At 47.7% G+C, this 18,644-nt stretch overlaps 1 protein-coding gene across 1 annotated transcript in view; it reads left to right on the top strand.

Annotated features, from left to right (window-relative positions):
* Positions 1-1,224: 1,224 nt before the first annotated feature.
* sv2 (synaptic vesicle glycoprotein 2) overlaps positions 1,225-18,644 on the top strand; it is a 60,945-nt gene continuing 43,525 nt past the window's right edge. The window contains exons 1-2 of the mRNA XM_038784275.1: positions 1,225-1,368; positions 12,532-12,695. Coding sequence (XP_038640203.1) covers positions 1,317-1,368; positions 12,532-12,695 — 216 coding nt within the window. The 5' untranslated portion in view covers positions 1,225-1,316. The remainder of the gene's footprint in view (positions 1,369-12,531; positions 12,696-18,644) is intronic.

Here is an 18,644-nt window from a genome sequence, read left to right as displayed (position 1 = left end):
ACAGCCTCCCGAACAGACGCCGGAATGTGGCGACTAGGGGCTTTTCACAGTAACTTCATTTGGAGCCTACTCGTGACAATAAGTGATTTTCATTTCATTTTTAATTTCTTTTTTTTTTCCAATTGAAGGGCAATTTAGCGCGGCCAACCACCTACCCTGCACATTTCTTTGGTTTTGGGGTGAGACCCATGCAGATGTGCAAATTCCACACGGACAGTGACCCGGGGCCGGGATCGAACCCGGGTCCTCAGCGCAGTGAGACAGCAGTGCTAACCACTGCGCCACCGTGCCACCCAGCAACCGTTAACTTGACAAACAAAAAGAATTGTTTTTTGAAATAAATAAAAACTTCAGTATTTGAATTCCCTCACTGCTCTATTACCAGTCGTACAGGCGGCCCTCTTACCTATTACAATAACAAGACCAAACTACATTCCTGTATCAAACCGTCATCGCCAGATTGGCTGGTGTCCATTCAGACAAAGACTAGAATCAATCCCATTTCCCATTTGCTCTTAACTATCAAGATCTGTGCCACTCAATCTTCCTAAAATGACGATTGTCAGAGTTTTTAAACTGATCACGAGGTTTAGGTCCAGGGCTTTGCAAACCGTTCCCATTTTAAAACTCGAAATTTACTGTGACCTCAGTGTGGGAACTGCGGGGGAGATTTGTGACGGGTGGGGTGGATAGAGCTGTGAGAGCAGGCCCATTAGAAAATGAGGTTTAAACTGAGATCGAAAAGCTGACATTTCTTGGATCCAGAAGGTTCATAGAATCATAGAATTTACAGTGCAGAAGGAGGCCATTCGGTCCATCGAGTCAGCACCGGCTCTTGCACAGAGCACCCTACCTAAGCACACACTGCTACCCTATCCCCGTAACCCAGTAGCCCCACCTAACCTTTTTGGACACTAAGGGGAAATTTAGTATGGCCAATGCACCTAGCCTGCACATCTTTGGACTGTGGGAGGAAACCGGAGCACCCGGAGGAAACCCACGCACACACGGGGAGGACGTGCAGACTCCAGACAGACATAGACCCAAGCCAGGAATAGAACCTGGGACCCTGGAGCGGTGAGGCAACTGTGCTAACCACTGTGCTGCCGTGCCACCCAAGGTTCTTGTACAATTATAGATGTAGACAGTGAGCTGAGGTGGATGCAGTCTTTGATCTTGCTGGGTGGTCTCAGCATGCTTCCTTGTGATGGGTGTGGTGATAATTTAACTCTGATTGCTCCCTCAGTGTTGGCGGTTCCATACCAGTCATATTTTCCTATTTTTCGGAATTTCAACCCCGGAACAAAAGAGGCCGCATGGTCAGTGCTTTGGCCACTTTCTGGATGGCAGGAAACATTGTAGCAGCAGGTGGGTGGAGTTGTGTGGGTGTGTGTGTGTGTGTGTGTGTGTGTGTGTGTGTGTGTGTGTGTGGTGTGTGTGTGTGGTGTGTGTGTGTGTGTGTGTGTGTGTGTGAAAGAAAATGGAGCCTTCCCCCAATTATAAGTGGATCACCTTGTGTCGGAGGTGTTGCTCCCTTGGGCCCTATTTGGCAAGAGAGCTGCCGACTGCCAATTCGGTGAAGACACCTCTGTCTGGGTAGGGGACTTCAACCAACCTCACTCCCTCGTTGTGGAAGGATTGACCATCCGCTGATGAGGTACAAAACGTGCACCAAATGTGAGGCAAAATGTTCCACAGCACTTCAACGAAGCTTACAGCGTGGAAGGAGTCCGTCTATTACCTTTGAAAGAGTTTCGCGATTGGCCCCACAACCCAAGTGTATATTTTTAACTCTTCCCTTTTGAAAGTCTCTATTGAATCTGGTTCCTTCACTTAACATCAATGGATGCATCGCCTGATGAGATGCCTCTAACCTGAACGATGGTGCGATATCTGTGATTTTTACCAGCTCTCTCATGTTTTGCACCCGTTATCGGTAAGCAGCAAGAACTGCTACTATTACAATATAATTAGTACTATGTACTGTCTCGACACGTTAAACGCCTGTTACAGCAGTGTGGTAGCGTCTGCTGTTCAACCTACTCTTTAATTTTTTTCATTTTGAAATTTGGAGTACCCAATTATTCTTTTTCCAATTAAGGGGCAATTTAGCGTGGCCAATCTACATCACCACATCTTTTGGGTTGTGGGGGTGAAACCCACGCAGACATGGGGAGAATGTGCAAACTCCACAAGGGCAGTAACCTAGGGCCGGGATCGAACCCAGGACCTGAGTGTCGCGAGGCAGCAGTGCTAACCACTGCGCCACCGTGCCGCCCCTTTCAACCTACACTTTAATGCCATCTGCTAACAAATTGAAGAGTCTGTCTTCATCTGCTCTCGTCACCTTCTCCATTAAAGCTTGAACTTTGATTCGGCAAAGACGTCCTGCAGAGTAGCAACAACATCCAATCGTAATGTGGTAAATTCTCCCATCAGACTTGAATTAAGGATCAAATGCAACCCCGACCCCCTCCCAACACCATGCTGCAATGACGTGAATCTTTCCCTGCCAATTGAAAATCATTTGGGGGTGGCACGGTGGCGCAGTGGTTAGCCCTGCTGCCTCACGTCGCTGAGGTCCCAGGTTCGATTCCGGCCCCGGGTCACTGTCCGTGTGGAGTTTGCAGATTCTCCCTGTATCTGCGTGGGTCTCGCCCCCACAACCCAAAGATATGCAGGGTAGATGGATTGGCCACGCTAAATTGCCACTTAATTGGGAAAAAAAAAACAACTGAGCACTTTAAATGTAAAAAAAAAAGACATCAAATTGCTGCTTCCCCTTTTGGGATGGTGTACAGCCATGGCAGAAGTAACTCATCAATATGGAAGTAGGTGTTAATATCGTAGCATTGTCAGGATGTAGTGGAGGGTAACAGGTTGGGTTATGATTCTGCAGGTGAATGCTAACTAAACAGGTGTTGGATTAATACAATTTAGAAAATGTCAGAGTGTTGGTGTAAGAAATACAGCCGGTTAGGAACCAAGGTGCTGAGGATCTAACTGTTGAGTAATACATATGATGATTTAAAGTTGTCTCCACAACTCGCACAAAGCCCTTAGTGCAGCGAGAATGGAGCGTTGCATGTGCGGTGTAGCATTTGCCACATGAAGATCACATGACCATCGCGGCACCAATAGGTTTGCAACATGTTACAGAATCAAGCACCTCGGAAGGCGACCATTCAGCCCATCCATGCCTCTGCTAACTCTTTGAAAGAGCTGCCCAATTATTCTCATCAACCCCAGCTCTCTCTCATGACCCTGCTAGTTTTTCCTTTTCCATTGCACACCCTTGTCCATTTTGAAAGTTACCATTGCACCTGCTTCCACCAGGCTTTCAGACAGTGGATTCCAGATCCTTATAATTTGTTCAGTTAATTGCCAATTATCTTAAATCTGTCTCGTCTGGTTACTGATTCACTTTCCATTGGGAACAATTTGTTCCCATCGACCATATCAGAACCCCCTCATGGTTTTGAACCGCGCCATTAAGTTAACCTGTAACCTGATCCAAGATGAATCATAAATGAATCATAAATGAAACCCCTCAACGCCTGGTACCAGTCTGGTAAATCGCCCTGTGCCCTCTGGCATTGTCAACTTGGGTGTATAATTAGGCTCACTCTCTGTAATTCTTTGGTATTCCACACTGGAATGATTAATAGACCACAGACCTTAAGGAACATCCTCTGAGTAAGTGGACTGATATATAACTTATTTTCTTCAGCTAAGTGCTGGCATTCCCTTCATCCTGCGTTGACACTGGGCAGCCTTGTGTTCCTTATCTTCCTTTAGATGGTATGGCTTTCCTTGTCCACCTCTGCACCCAATCTGCGTCATGACACCGCTGCCAGGCGGAGAGTCGATTCGAGCTCTCCGTCCCTATCTTTCTGGGCTCTTAAATCACTTGGTACTGCTATTTGTTACTGGTCAGCTACTTTAGGTTGGACCTTGAATGGGTTTTTTTTTTGGTCTGTAGCGGATTGTTAGAATTCAGGCTTTCTCCCAACCGACCTCGTTTTATTCACAAGGCCATTTCCACAGGCCGGCATGCACCAAGACCTCGTGCAGACGTGATTGATGAGAGCTCGATGCATTATCTGTTCTTGGGTATACCCCAGAATGAGTATGGGCTGGCCACCTGAGGCTGACAGGTCAGCTGTTTCCAGGCTCAAATGAAAACATGTTATTTATTGCACAATGTAAATTTATACAGAATCAAAAAGAAATAAAGAGCAATACTGTGGGTTTCACCGATTCATTTCAAATTGAAGTCCTGAGCACAGAATAACAGTGCATTCAAATGCTTAAGATTTGTTTTTCTGGGCAGCACGGTGGCCTAGTGGTTAGTACAAACCGCCTCACGGCGCTGAGGTCCCAGGTTCGATCCCGGCTCTGGGTCACTGTCCGTGTGGAGTTTGCACATTCTCCCCGTGTCTGCGTGGGTTTCGCCCCCACAACCCAAAAATGCGCAGAGTAGGGTGGATTGGCCACGCTAAATTGCCCCTTAATTGGAAAAAATAATTGGGTAATCTAAATTTAAAAAAAAAAAAAATATTTGTTTTTTCACGCCCTTTAATTCACTAGTTTGATGTGGATCACACTTTGGCCTCCAAGAAGATCGATCCATCTCTGTGGATTTTGGGACCCGAGTCGAAACAAATGAAACCGAGGGAAGATTACCCCAATTACGCCCGGACTCCCAAGGCTGTTTCCGATAAAAGCTGGCGGACAGATTCCTCAGAGTAAATAAACCCCAAAGCGTTTCTCAGCAGGGCGATAAAGGAAAGTTAAGCCGAGAAGTTGCCAAGTGGGAGGCAGCACTTGTTTGTCTTCAGGAAATTGTTCACTGGCTTTGGCCTGATGCAGAGCCCCCTGCAGTTTGTTCTGTAGTCTGCGGAGGTGGCAGCCAATTAGCTCGAATGCGCAGCATTGTATGCTCACTCTTATATGTAACCTCTCCGCAGAACGAGCCTGGGTTTCAAATTAATTTTGCAAGAACTCTGGCTAGAAGATAATATTTTTTTAAAAATTAAAAAAAAAATTTAGAGTACCCAATTATTTTTTTCCAATTTAAGGAGCAATTTAGCGTGCCAATCCACTTGCCCTGCACATCTTTGGGTGGTGGGGCGACACCGTGCAGACACGGGGAGATGTTCAAACTCCACACGGACAGTGACCCAGAGCCGGGATCGAACCCGGGACCTCGGCGCTGCGCGCTGCAGTGCTAAACACTCTGCCACCGTGCGCTGAAATACTTTATGATGATGTAGGCGAGAACTTGTGTTTCCCGTAACTAATGTAGTCACTGCTGATTGAAACCGTCTCTTCATTCATTTGAGCTCTGCATCTACAATTTCTGATTCGAGGATAAAATGGAGATTGTCTAAGTCTGTTTCCCTTGATGCTTTCGTTTTTTTTAACAAACAATTTTATTGACGCAGTTTTTGGCATTGTAAACAGTTACAGACATCAACAGAAAGAAAGCAAAAAAGGCAAAAATGTGCAAACATCCACGTACATTCAATACTTCAGACGTAACCTACTGCACAAGCCCGCTCTTCTCCCACCGGTACTACCCGCCAATTTATCCCTCCTACTCTACTCTACCTCCAACCCATCCCCTCCCCCTGCTGACGCTCACTCTTCCACAAAGAAGTCAATGAATGGTTGCGAACCTCGGGCGAACCCCTGTGCAGATCCCCTCAAGGCGAACTTAATTTTTTCCATGCCCAGGAAACTCGACATGTCCGTAAGCCACAACTCAGTCTTCGGGGGCTTTGAGTCCCTCCATGCCAATAGTATTCGTCGCCGGGCTATCAGGGAAGCAAAGGCCAAAACATCAGCCTCTTTCTCACCCTGGACTCCCGGGTCTTCCGAAACCCCAAAAATTGCCACCCCTGGACCCATCGCCACCCTTGTTTTTAGCACCCGGGACATGATCCCCACAAATCCCTCCCACCCCTTGATGCTTTCTTAGAACTGTTGATCTCCTTCATTTCCTCAGTCTTTCGAACCAAATTGTTGATTGCAAATTTATTCCCTTTATTTTACTCGTTTGAACTTGATTAGTATGCTGTGAATCTCAAACCTTTTATTCACCTTTGTTTTAAAAAATATATATATTTTAATCAAACTTTTACATTTTTACACTACATTGGTTACCGGTAACTGGGACGGTGTTCCTTTTCCGGCCCCCCACCCCACCCCCCCCCCCCCCCCCCCCCCCCCCCCCCCCCCCCACTCCTTCCCTTCTTTCGCTGTTTCCAGATCTTATCGTAGGTCCTTTACTTCACTGTGAGTGGTTGTTCAGTGTTTGAGGGTGAAAGCATTAAAATTGGCACTATATATGAAAGAAGGGAATGGCTCATTGGTTTGAACTTGTTAAGTGTTGAACTTATGAATATTAATAATCTTTTTTTCGTGTAAGTAGGCTTACACTGCAATGAAGTTAATGTGAAAAACCTAATCGCCACATTCCGGCGCCTGTTTGGGTACACAGAGGGAGAATTCAGATTCTCAGCTGGTACGGGAATTGAACCAGCGCTGCTGGCCTTGTTCTGCATCCCAAACCAGCTGTCGAGCCCACTGAGCTAAACCAGTGCCCCCTTCCTCCCTTCCCTCTCCCTGTTGATTGGCCTCCCCTCCCTCCTTTTCTGCTCTCCCCATCCTGTTGTCTGCCTGTTTTTTGAGGGTTCTTTTTCGTGTGGCCTTGTGTTGGACCCTCCAGTCCCCATGTCTGGTCTGCAAATCTCCAGTCTCTTGGCCAGGATTTTTGTGAGTAATTTTGTGTCCAAATGGACCTGTAGGATCCACGTTCCGTTTGGGTCTTTGTCTTTTTTGGGTATCAGCAATATGGTGTCCTGGCTTCGCTTTGGAGGCAGAGTGCCCCTCGCGAATGAGTCTGCGAACATTTCACGCAGGTATGAGAGCCTGTGCGGATTTTTGGTTGGAGCAACCAGTGTGTCCTGACCATCTCTGGAGGCTTGGGAAGGCTGTCTCGTCCAACCAAGTTGCCCAGCATCTTGGCCCCGTAGTCAGTTAGGTCTCTGCCCTCCATTCCCTCCGGCAGGCCCACTATTCAAATGCTGTGTCGCCTGAATCGGTTCTCTATGGCCTTAACCTTCCCTTTCAGGATCCCTTGGGTCTGTAGCAACCTCTTTATCACGGTCTGCAAGATGACGATCCGGTCGCTCTGGTCTGTCGATGCATTTTTGAGTTCTTGGATCTTTTCCCCCATGGCCTCCAGCTTCCTTCCCATCCCGTTGAGCGTCATCTGCATAATGGCCTGTGCCTCCGCCACCTCCACCCTGACCGCCGTTTGGATCTCCATCTTGATCTCGACTTTCATTGCGGTCAGTTCCATAGTTAGGAACGTCTCCCAACCATCTCCGCGTGGGGGGGCGGGGAGCCCGTTGTCCAGGTCGCCGGTCTCCCTCTCTCTGGGGGTGACCAGGGACCTCTCGCCTCGTGGGTCCACTGACCTGCCTGCTCGCTGCTCCTGCCCTTCCCTGCGGCCTCTTGAACTGCTGCTTTCTGGCATTTTGTTCTTCCTCTCTGTCTTCGTGGCTGAGGAGATGACTAAGTCCGATTCTCTGGGCTAAATTCAGCCAAAAGTGCCTATTTTGCTGTGTTCTGGAGGAGAGCCATCTGTTACGTGACGACTATTCACCTTTGCAATAAAAAAAAAAATTGAAATCTTTGCTAAATGTGCCCCTCTTCCTTGCAACTTGTAACTTTAAAAAGGCATATTCTTTATAAATCCTACCTAGAACAGAGAACAATGCAAATCAAAAATCCATTCAGCTCATCCACCATCTTAAAGGTCTCCACGTTAATAGTTTTCATTTGATCTAGTGGCATATCCTTTAGGTAATGAATAGAGGGGCAGCACGGTGGCACAGTGGGTTAGCCCTGCTGCCTCACGGCGTCGAGGTCCCAGGTTCGATCCCGGCTCTGGGTCACTGTCCGTGTGGAGTTTGCCCATTCTCCCCGTGGCTGCGTGGGTTTCGCCCCCACAACCTAAAGGTGTGCAGGGTAGGTGGATTCGCCGCGCTAAATTGCCCCTTAATTGGAAAAAATAATTGGGTACTCTAAATTTATTTTTTTAAAAAGGTTTATGATGAATGTAGGGATTTTTTATAGAGATTTCAGTATTTACCTGCTGCTCTAATTTTAAAAAAAAAATCCTACTTTAACATACAGGCGGACTCTATGGCTGCAAAATGTGCAAATAAGATGTTGTAAAAGTGAGATCATCATCCATTCCACCCATGTATGTGTTACAAAGAGAGGCTTAATGGAATTTTGTTATGATTGCTGGAGATTCCCTGGAGAGTAGATAATTGAGACATTATGATTCAACTTAGATAAGCAGGTCACCGACCCTGCACATCTTTGGGTTGTGGGGGTGAGACCCACTCGGACACGGCGAGAATGTGTAAACAGATAGTGACCCGGGGCCAGGATCGAACAAGGATCCTTGGAGCCATGTGGCAGCTGTGCTAACCACTGCGCCACCGTGCCGCTCCTGAGTGGGATAAAGATGACGCAATTATTAGGAGGAGCCAGGTCTGAAGCGGGCACTTTAGCTTGGAGTCTGCCAGGAGCTCACAATTTTAAGAATTGTTTAACTGTTAATTGAAAAGCTATTTTCTGTGATAATGTGTTTAATCCTGTGTTAAGAATAAAGTTAACATGCCTATTGGTCAATGGAAGCACTCCTGGAGTGAGGTAATCTTTCTTCACAGTTTTACAATTTAACAAAAAGTATTAGGGGTTATTGTCTGGTATCCTAGCAAACCTTGGGGTCTGGTCCAGGATCTTAACAGGTTGAATTGTCTATTTCTATTATAGATATACATGGCATGTTGCATTTTTCATTTTTCTGTGATGGCTTTGTGGAGCTCTATATGGATCTGTAAATTCTATCCTTCTCTGTGTATGTCTCTTTGTGCCATGATATAATTATCTATTTTCAATGTTGCTCGAGGTGGGTGTGAAGAAGAGGTGCCAGACCTCATCCCTGGGGTCACCAGCACTCCTTGAAACACAGCCCCGTGAGGAGAGCAGTCTAAATGAGATTGTCAGTCAGTCTTGCAACTCTGAGGAGGCTTGGGCCTAAACTCACGTATCATTCAAAGTCACTCTTTTTTTTTTTTTTTTATAAATTTAGATTACCCAATTATTTTTTCCAATTATGGGGCAATTTAGCGTGGCCAATTCACCTAACCTGCACATCTTTGGGTTGTGGGGGCGAAACCCACGCAGACACGGGGAGAATGTGCAAACTCCACACGGACAGTGACCCAGGGCCGGGATTCGAACCCGGGTCCTCAGCTCCGTAGGCTGCAATGCTAACCACTGTGCCACCGTGCTGCCCCTCAAAGTCACTCTTAAACTAACCTGGTGGGGACTGACTGCATGTTGGAGATGCATGCGTTCAATTAAAAAAAAAAAATTGCACAGTGGGAAATGAAACTAAGTTTATGAGTGTGAGAGAACTTTTACGGAACTTTGCTGTCACAAAACTTCCACAGTAATGGAAGGGCTGGGCCAAGCTGAATTCCAAGCCAACCTTATAGAACATAGAACAGTACAGCACAGAACAGGCCCTTCGGCCCTCGATGTTGAGCCGAACTTATGATGGCATTGATTCTCTGAGGGAACAGTTCACCAGGTGTCACTCTCCTGCCTTCTCCCTGTGGCCCTGAGCATTCTTCCTTTTCAGATAATCTACTTCCTTCTTGCCTCGATTGATCCTGCCTCCACCACACTCGGGCAGTACATTCCAGATCCTAATCATTCGCTGCATGAGAACAACAATAATCTTTATTGTCACAAGTATGCTGACATTAACACTGCAATGAAAGGGCAGCACGGTGGCGCAGTGGGTTACCCCTGTTGCCTCACGGCGCCGGGGTCCCAGGTTCGATCCCGGCTCTGGGTCACTGTTCGTGTGGAGTTTGCACATTCTCCCCGTGTTTGCGTGGTTTCGCCCCCACAACCCAAAGATGTGCAAGGTAGATGGATTGAACTCGCTAAATTGCCCCTTAATTGGAAAAAATGAATTGGGTACTCTAAATTAAAAATAAAACACTGCAATGAAGTTACTGTGAAAATCCCCTCGTCGCCACACAATTCACCCAACAAGCAAGTCTTTTGGGACCTGTGGGAAGAAACCGGAGCACCCGGAGGAAACCCACGCAGACACAGGTAGAACGTGCAGACTCCGCACAGACAGTGACCCAAGCCGGGAATCGAACCTGGGATCTTGGCGCCGTGAAGCAACAGTGCTAACCACTGTGCTACCCTGCCCCACGATATTCCTTATATTACCATGGCTCCTTTTGCCAATTATCTTAAATCTGCGCCTCCTGGCTGTTGATCCCACCACCAACGGGGACAGACTCTCCCCATGTCTGCTCTGTCCAGACCCCTCATGATTTTGAACACCCCTATCAAATCATCTCAGCCGTCCCTTCTCCAAGGAAAATCGTCCCAACTTCTCCAATCTAGCTGCATATGCTGAAACCTGGAACCATTCTCGTGAATCTTTCCTGCGTTCCCTCTAATGCCTTCACGCCCTCCCTGCCGAAAGTGTGTTGCCCAGAACTGAGCACAATAATCCAGTTGAGGCAAACCAGTGTTTTATACAAGTGTAACATCACTCTATATCCTTATTGGAAAAATGATGCTAGATGCCTTATTGACCATGCTCTCAACCTGCCTTGCCGCCTTCAGTGACGCATGTCCTCTTTAGAATTGTACCCTTTGTTTTGTATTGGGTCTCCATGCTCTTCCCACCAAAATGAACCACTTCACACTTTCAGGCATTAACTTTCATCTGCCGCTTGCCCTTCCATTCCACCAACCTGTCTGTCCTTTTGAGGTTGTACATTTATGTCACCCGTAATTCCCCCTGCCGCCACTCCTTTTTTAAAAAAAATATAATTTTTATTGGGGTTTTTTACAGAAAATATAAAATATAACGACAAACAATGAAATGCAACAAAATAACCCATAATAACTGTAACATCCCCCAGACCGTATCAACGCATGTATCACATCCCCCCCCCCCCCCCACCCCCCCAACCCCAATAAACAACAAGAGAACTTAAGAATAAATTAAAATTAAATAAACAAACATAGTCATCGTCCCCCCCCCCTTTCCCTCCTCTCCTCTCCTCTCTCTCCTCCCCCCCCCCCCCCTGGGTTGCTGCTGCTACTGTCCCAGTACCCTATCGTTGAGCCAGAAAGTCGATGAAAGGTTGCCACCGCCTCCAGGGCATCAGCCCATGTCCCGTCTTCGATCTGTTCCCCCAGTTCCCCCTCCCACTTAGCTTTCAGCTCCTCTTCTGCCGCCACTCCTAAAGGGTTGCATCAATATTATTGATAGCAGCCTGAAAGCTACCCGCCCTCCGAACTGATAAATAGGTACACATACAGGGTGATTTCCCAATATGTGGTAGAGATACGCCTCACACACACTACCAGTCGCTCCAGTTTTTCCACAGCAAACAAGCATCCACCGATTAATTCTGTCGTGACTCATTACTCTGACGCTGGTGTCACCAACTGCTTGTATGTAATGTAACATTTGTCACATAAGCAGATATTAGCAGGTGACGAGCAGTAAAGTACTGTGTTAAGAAACATCGTATAGGAGGAGAGAGAGAAAGAGGCGTAGAGGTTTAGGGAGGAACGGCCACCAATGGTGCGCTGATATGAATTGAGAAGCACAGAAGACCAGAACTGGAGGAGTACAGAAATCTCAGGGCTGTTGGGCCAGAGAAGCTTAGAGCGATGCGGAGGAGTTTTGAGCCTGAGGGTGAAAGCATTAAAATTGGCACTATATGTGAAGGAAGGGAATGGCTCACTGGATTGAACTTATTAATAATAATAATCTTTATTAGTGTTGCAAGTAAGCTTACATTAACACAGCAATGAGGTTACTGTGAAAACCCCCTCGTCGCCACATTCCGGCGCCTGTTCGGATACACGGAGGGAGAATTCAGAATATCCAATTCACCTAACATCACATCTTTTGGGACTTATGGGAGGAAACTGGAGCGCCCGGCGGAAACCCACGCAGACAGGGGGAGAACGTGCAGACTCACACAGCCGTGACCCAAGCCGGGAATCGAACCTGGGACCCTGGCGTTGTGAAGCAACAGTGCTAACCACTGTGCTACCGTGCCACCATGTTGTCACAGGACCGAGATGTGAAGTATTGCTGATTATTAGGCATAAATTATTATTTAAAACTGAACCATAATATTATGGGGAGGGAAAGAAGTTATTCCAAATGGGGAGTGTTGGAAGAAAGAAGAGCTTCATTTCTGAACAGATTGTCTTGTGGAACTGCAAATCGAATTTCTTCCCGAGTTCTTTAAAAAAAAAAGAGTGGAAAATTTCATTCAATCTTAAAAAAAATTAAAATACAATTAACGGCAGCTAATCGGATCCTAATAGTCTGTCTCGAATTCTAACCGTGAATTGATGCTGTGGCTCTACCTTTGTTCTCAGGTCTCGCGTGGGTGGTGATCCCCAGGACTTCGTTGACTTTCCAACTGGGTTCGATACACTTTCAGAGCTGGAGAATCTTTGTGATGCTTTGCTCAATACCAAGCCTGTCCTCTGCGCTTGTCTATGCTCTGGGCATGCCCGAGAGCCCCAAGTATCTGATGCAGGTAAGAATACGTCACGTTTACACTTTGGCAGTATGTGTGTGCAACCAGAATGGGCTAAACCGAGAGAGAGACCGATTTTTAATCAGTAAGAGAATCATGAGTTATGGGGATAAGGCGGGAAAGTGGAATTGAGGATCATACAGAACATAGAACCGTATAGCACCGTACAGGCCCTTCGGCCCACGATGTTGGGCCCAACTAGTCTGAAACCAAGATCAAATCAGCCGACTCCCAATCACTGATCCAATCAACCAAATTTCCCTCTATGCCAAGCCTCCTTATTTTCTGCATGAGCCGACCATTGGGCACCTCATGAAACGCCTTACTAAAATCCATGTATACGACATCAACTGCTCTACCTTCATCTATGTACTTAGTTACCTCCTCAAAGAATACAATCAAACTTGAAGCAAGACTTTACCCTTCAGAAAACCGTGCTGACTATCCTGGATTATCCTGCATCTTTCCAAATGATCATAAATCCTATCCCTCAGGACCCTTTCCAACAATTTGCCTATGACCGAAGTGGGACTAACCGGCCTATAATTTCCAGGGTTATACCTATTTGCTTTGTTGAACAATGGGACAACAGTCACCTATCTCCAGTCTTCTGGCACTATTCCTGTAGACAGTGAGGACATAAAGATCAAAGGCTCTGAAATCTCATCCCTCGCCACCCAAAGAATTCTAGGATATATCCCATCAGGCCCAGGGGACTTATCTATCCTCGGGCTTCTCAACATTTCTAACACATCTTCCTTCCGAATATCTACCTCCTCCAGCCGACAAGCCTGTATCACACCATGCTCCTCAACTACGTGGCCCCTCCCCTTTGTGAACACTGAAGAAAAGTATTCATTTAGGGCCTCTCCTATATCTTCAGACTCCATGCACACTGTCCTTGACCCTAACTTGACCTTGGCCATTCTTGTATTCCTCACATAAGTGTAAAAAGCCTTGGGGTTTTCCTTGCTCCTACTCGCCAAGGACTTCTCATGCCCCCTCCGAGCTCTCCTAAGCCCTTATCATATCAGATCAGTCATGACCTCATTTTTAAAATAAAAAAATAAATAAATTTAGAGTACCCAATTATTTTTTCCAATTAAGGGCCAATTTAGCGCGGCCAATCCACCTAACCTTGCACATCTTTTGGGTTGTGCGGGTGAAACCCACGCAGACACGGACAGTGACCCAGGGCCAGGATTCGAACCCGGGTCCTGAGCGGCGTAGGCAACACTGCTAACCACTGTGCCACCGTGCTGCCCTTGTCATGACCTCATTTAATGGCGGAGCAGACTCGATGGACCAAATGGCCTCCTTCTGTACCTATGTCTAACAGGATATTTTTTGACTTTTTATATCTGCACATGATTAAAGCTGTGTAAAATTCCTGTCTATTTTCCTGATGGTATGGCCTTTTAAAAAAATAAATTTAGAGTCCCCAATTCTTTATTCAAATTATGGAGCAATTTAGCGTGGATGCCATCAATGGGCTGTTCTTCAGTGGGCCAATGAGTTTGGCGTGGGTGTGAGGCAGACACGTTTTTTTGGTGTTTCATATCTGCGTCTCCCTCTGCAGTGAGACCTCTATCTCTCAACCATTGCAGTTGAAGGTGGAGGGGCCTGATTACAGATGCAGAACACACCGTGAGACGGGAGTGATACCTAAACATCATCAACTTAACGGAATAGGGAATTCATTGCTGTCTGTTTTTATGGGCAGAACAAGTTTATTCTGCGTCTCGGAGTTCAATATTCATTTTATAGAATCATGCTGCACACAAGGAGGCCATTCGGCCCATTGGTCCCATGCTTTGTCTTTGAAAGACCGGTCACTCCCTGCCTCTTTCCCCATACATTTATGAATTTCTTCTTTTCAAGTGGACGTTTCATTCTGTCTTGTGTTACAATTGGATCAGCTTCCATCACCCTTTCAGGAAGTCTCTGCAGATCTTGACAACTTGGGTGTAAAGGAAATCTCATCATCTCCCTTCTGAATGTGCGTCCCGTGATTACCAGTGTCCTGCCAGTGGAAACATTCCTCCCTGCCTACTTATCAAAACCTCTCATGATGGGGTGGCGCAGTGATTAGCACTGCTGCCTACGGCGCCGAGGACCCGGGTTCGATCCAGGCCCCGGGTTACTGTCCGTGCGGAGTTTGCACATTCTCCCCGTGTCTGCGTGGGTTTCACCCCCACAACCCCAAGATGTGCAGGGTAGGTGGATTGGCCGTGCTAAATTGCCCCTTAATTGGGAAAAAAAGAATTGGGTACTCTCAATTTTTAAAGCAGAGTGAAATGGCAGAGCACCATCCACTCTGTTAATCTCCTCTGCCCAGAGAAGGGGTTACCTTGTTTGCTGTTGCTGCCCATAATATGCAATCTGTGAATCTGTCTGTGGCTCTTGTGTCTTTCTATTTGAGTCCCTTTACCCTTTGCCATTATTCTGTTATATTCAGCATCTTGATTTTTGTTTTCAATTTTTCACTGCTGCCAAGAAGGTCTCTGGGAAGCGCTGACTTTTCTTCTGTTTTTGGACAAGGTACTGTGCAGATTTATTTGGCACCCACCTCCCAAATCCTGACTCCCCCTCTCACCCCCTGAGCCAAAGGCACTGCTTCATGGTAGGTTGCCCTATGGGCCTTCATTTACTAGTTCCTTTCCCAAGCGGTCATTATGGGCAGGCTATTGGGTCATGGTCACCATTACAATGGATTCCAAACCTTCTGATACCTGGAGTCAAGTCTAATGTTAAAAACCTGCTTGCATAGTGATGGCTGGTCTTTTAAAAACGTTAATTAATTCACAGGATGTGGGCTTCGCTGGTGAGGCCAGCCTTTGTTGCCCATCCCTAATTGCCCTCGGGAAAGTGGGGATGAGCAGCCGCTTTGAACCACTGTGATCCATGTTGCGTGCGTGTACCCACAGTGTTGCTTGGCAGAGAGATCCAGCATTTTGACCCAGTGACGATGTTGCCCTTGTGCTTCTAGGTGGTAGAGGTTTTGAAGGTCCCGTTGAGGGAAACCTTGGTGAGCTGCTGCAGTGCGTCTTGCAAATAGTGGATACCCCTGCCACCGTGTGTTGGTTTCACACGGACTGAATGTTGCAGGTTATTGGTGGGGTACCAATCAAGCGGGGCTGCTTTGGCCGAGATGGTGTTCAGCTTCTTGAGTGTTGTTGGAGCTGCACTCATCCAGGCATGTGGAGAGCATTCATCACACTCCTGACTTGTGGATGATGGGCAGGCTTTGGGGAGTCAGGAGGTGAATTACTCACCACATGCTTCCTAGCCTCTGACTTGCTGTTGTATCCATAGTATTTATATGGCTAGTCCAGTTCAGTTTCTGGTCAATGGTAATCCCCAGGATGTTGACAGTGTGGGATTCAGTGATGGTTAGGGGCGATGGATAGATTCTCTCTTGTTGGAGATGGTCATTGCCTGGCACTTGTGTGGTGTGGATGTTATTTTCCATTTACCATCCCGAGCCTGAAAGTTATCCAGGTCTTGCTACATGGGGGCACCGACTGCTTTAGTATCTGTGGGGTCGTGAATGGTGCTGAACATTGTGCAAACATCCCCACTACTGACCTTACATGGCGGGAAGGTCATTGATGAAGCAGTTGAAGATTGTTGGGTCCAGGACACGACCTTGAGGAAACTCCTGCAATGATGTCCTGGGATTGAGATGACTGACCTCCAGCAGCAACAACCACAGTGTGCCAAGTATGACTCCTAACCAGCGGAGAGTCTTCCTTTGATTGACAGTTTTGCTGGGAACTCCTTGATGCCACACTTACTCTTTTTAAAAAAAAAAAAAAATTTTTATTGGAAATTTTTACAGAAAATATAAAATATAACGACAAACAATGAAATGCAACAAAATAACCCATAGTAACTGTAACACCCCCCAGACCGTATCAAAGCATGTATCACATCCCACCCCCCCAACCCCAATGAACAACAAGAGAACTTAAAAATAAATTTAAATTAAATAAACAAACATAGGAGGAAGAATTAACCCTCTCCAGGGCATCAGCCCATGTCCCGTCTTCGATCTGTTCCCCCAGTTCCCCCTCCCACTTAGCTTTCAGCTCCTCTACTGATGCCTCCTCCACCTCCTGCATAACCTTGTAAATATCAGATATCTTCCCCTCTCCGACCCAGACCCCCGAAAGCACCCTGTCACTCACCCCCCTCGCGGGAAGCGAAGGGAATCCCTCCACCTGCCGTCTAGCAAATGCCTTTACCTGCAGATACCTGAACATGTTTCCCGGGGGGAGCCCAAATTTCTCCTCCAACTCCCCCCAGGCTCGCAAACCTCCCATCAATAAACAGGTCCCTCAGCTGTCTGATGCCCGCTCTGTGCCAACCCTGAAATCCCCCATCAATGTTCCCCGGGACGAACCTATGGTTCCCCCTCAACGGAGCCTCCATCGAGCCCCCCACTTCTCCCCTATGTCGCCTCCACTGCCCCCAAATCTTGAGGGTAGCCGCCACCACCGGACTCGTGGTATACCTCGTGGGAGGGAGCGGCCACGGCGCTGTTACCAAGGCCCCCAGGCTTGTATCTCCACAGGACGCCCTCTCCATCCGTTTTCATGCTGCCCCCTCCCCCTCCATCACCCACTTGCGCACCATCGACACATTGGCCGCCCAATAATACCCCGAGAGATTGGGTAACGCCAGCCCCCCACCATCTCTACCCCATCCAAGAAGACCCTCTTCACCCTCTGGGTCCCATGCGCCCAAACAAAGCTCATGATGCTGCTAGTCACCCTTCTAAAAAAGGCCCTAGGGATAAAGATGGGCAAACACTGAAAAAGGAACAAAAACCTCGGGAGAACCGTCATTTTGACGGACTGCACTCTACCCGCCAACGATAGCGGCGCCATGTCCCACCTTTTAAATTCCTCCTCCATCTGCTCCACCAGCCTGGTAAAATTAAGCTTATGGAGAGTCCCCCAACTCCTGGCCACCTGCACCCCCAGGTATCTGAAACTCTTCACTGCCCTCTTAAACGGGAGCCTCCCAATTCCCTCCTGCTGATCACCCGGGTGTACTACAAATACCTCGCTCTTGCCTAAATTTAACTTGTAGCCCGAGAAGCCCCCAAATTCCGCTAACAGCTCCATCACCCCCGGCATTCCCCCTTCTGGATCCGCCACATACAACAGCAGGTCGTCCGCATACAGCGATACCCGATGTTCCTCCCCACCCCGCACCAGACCCCTCCATCTCCCTGACTCCCTCAACGCCATAGCCAAAGGTTCAATCGTCAATGCAAAGAGCAAGGGGGACAGGGGGCACCCCTGCCTGGTCCCACGGTAGAGCCTAAAGTACTCCGATCTCCTTCCATTGGTAACTACACTCGCCATCGGAGCCGCGTAGAGCAGCCTCACCCATTTGATGAATCCCTCCCCGAATCCGAACCGCTCCAGCACCTCCCACGGGTACCCCCACTCAACTCTATCAAACGCTTTCTCTGCATCCAGCGCCACCACTATCTCCGCCTCTCCCTCCACTGCCGGCATCATAATAACATTTAGCAGTCTCTGCACATTCGTGTTGAGCTGCCGTCCCTTGACAAATCCTATCTGATCCTCGTGTATCACCCCTGGCACACAGTCCTCTATCCTGGTGGCCAGGATCTTCGCCAGCAACTTAGCGTCAACATTGAGGAGCGAGATAGGCCTGTATGATCCACACTGCAAGGGGTCCTTATCCTGCTTCAGGATCAGAGAGATCAGTGCCCGTGACATCGTCGGGGGCAAAGCCCCCCCTCCCATGCCTCATTGAAGGCTCGCACCAACAGGGGGCCCACCAGATCCGCATACTTTTTATAAAATTCCACCGGGAACCCGTCCGGCCCCGGCGCCTTACCTGACTGCATTTGTCCTATCCCCCTGACTAACTCCTCCAACTCTATCGGCGCCCCCAGCCCCTCTACCA

This window comes from Scyliorhinus canicula, chromosome 24 (assembly GCF_902713615.1).
Source record: "Scyliorhinus canicula chromosome 24, sScyCan1.1, whole genome shotgun sequence".
Lineage (NCBI taxonomy): Eukaryota > Metazoa > Chordata > Chondrichthyes > Carcharhiniformes > Scyliorhinidae > Scyliorhinus > Scyliorhinus canicula.
The sequence above is the reverse complement of the archived record's forward strand: the minus strand, read 5'-3'. Positions and strand labels throughout refer to the sequence as shown.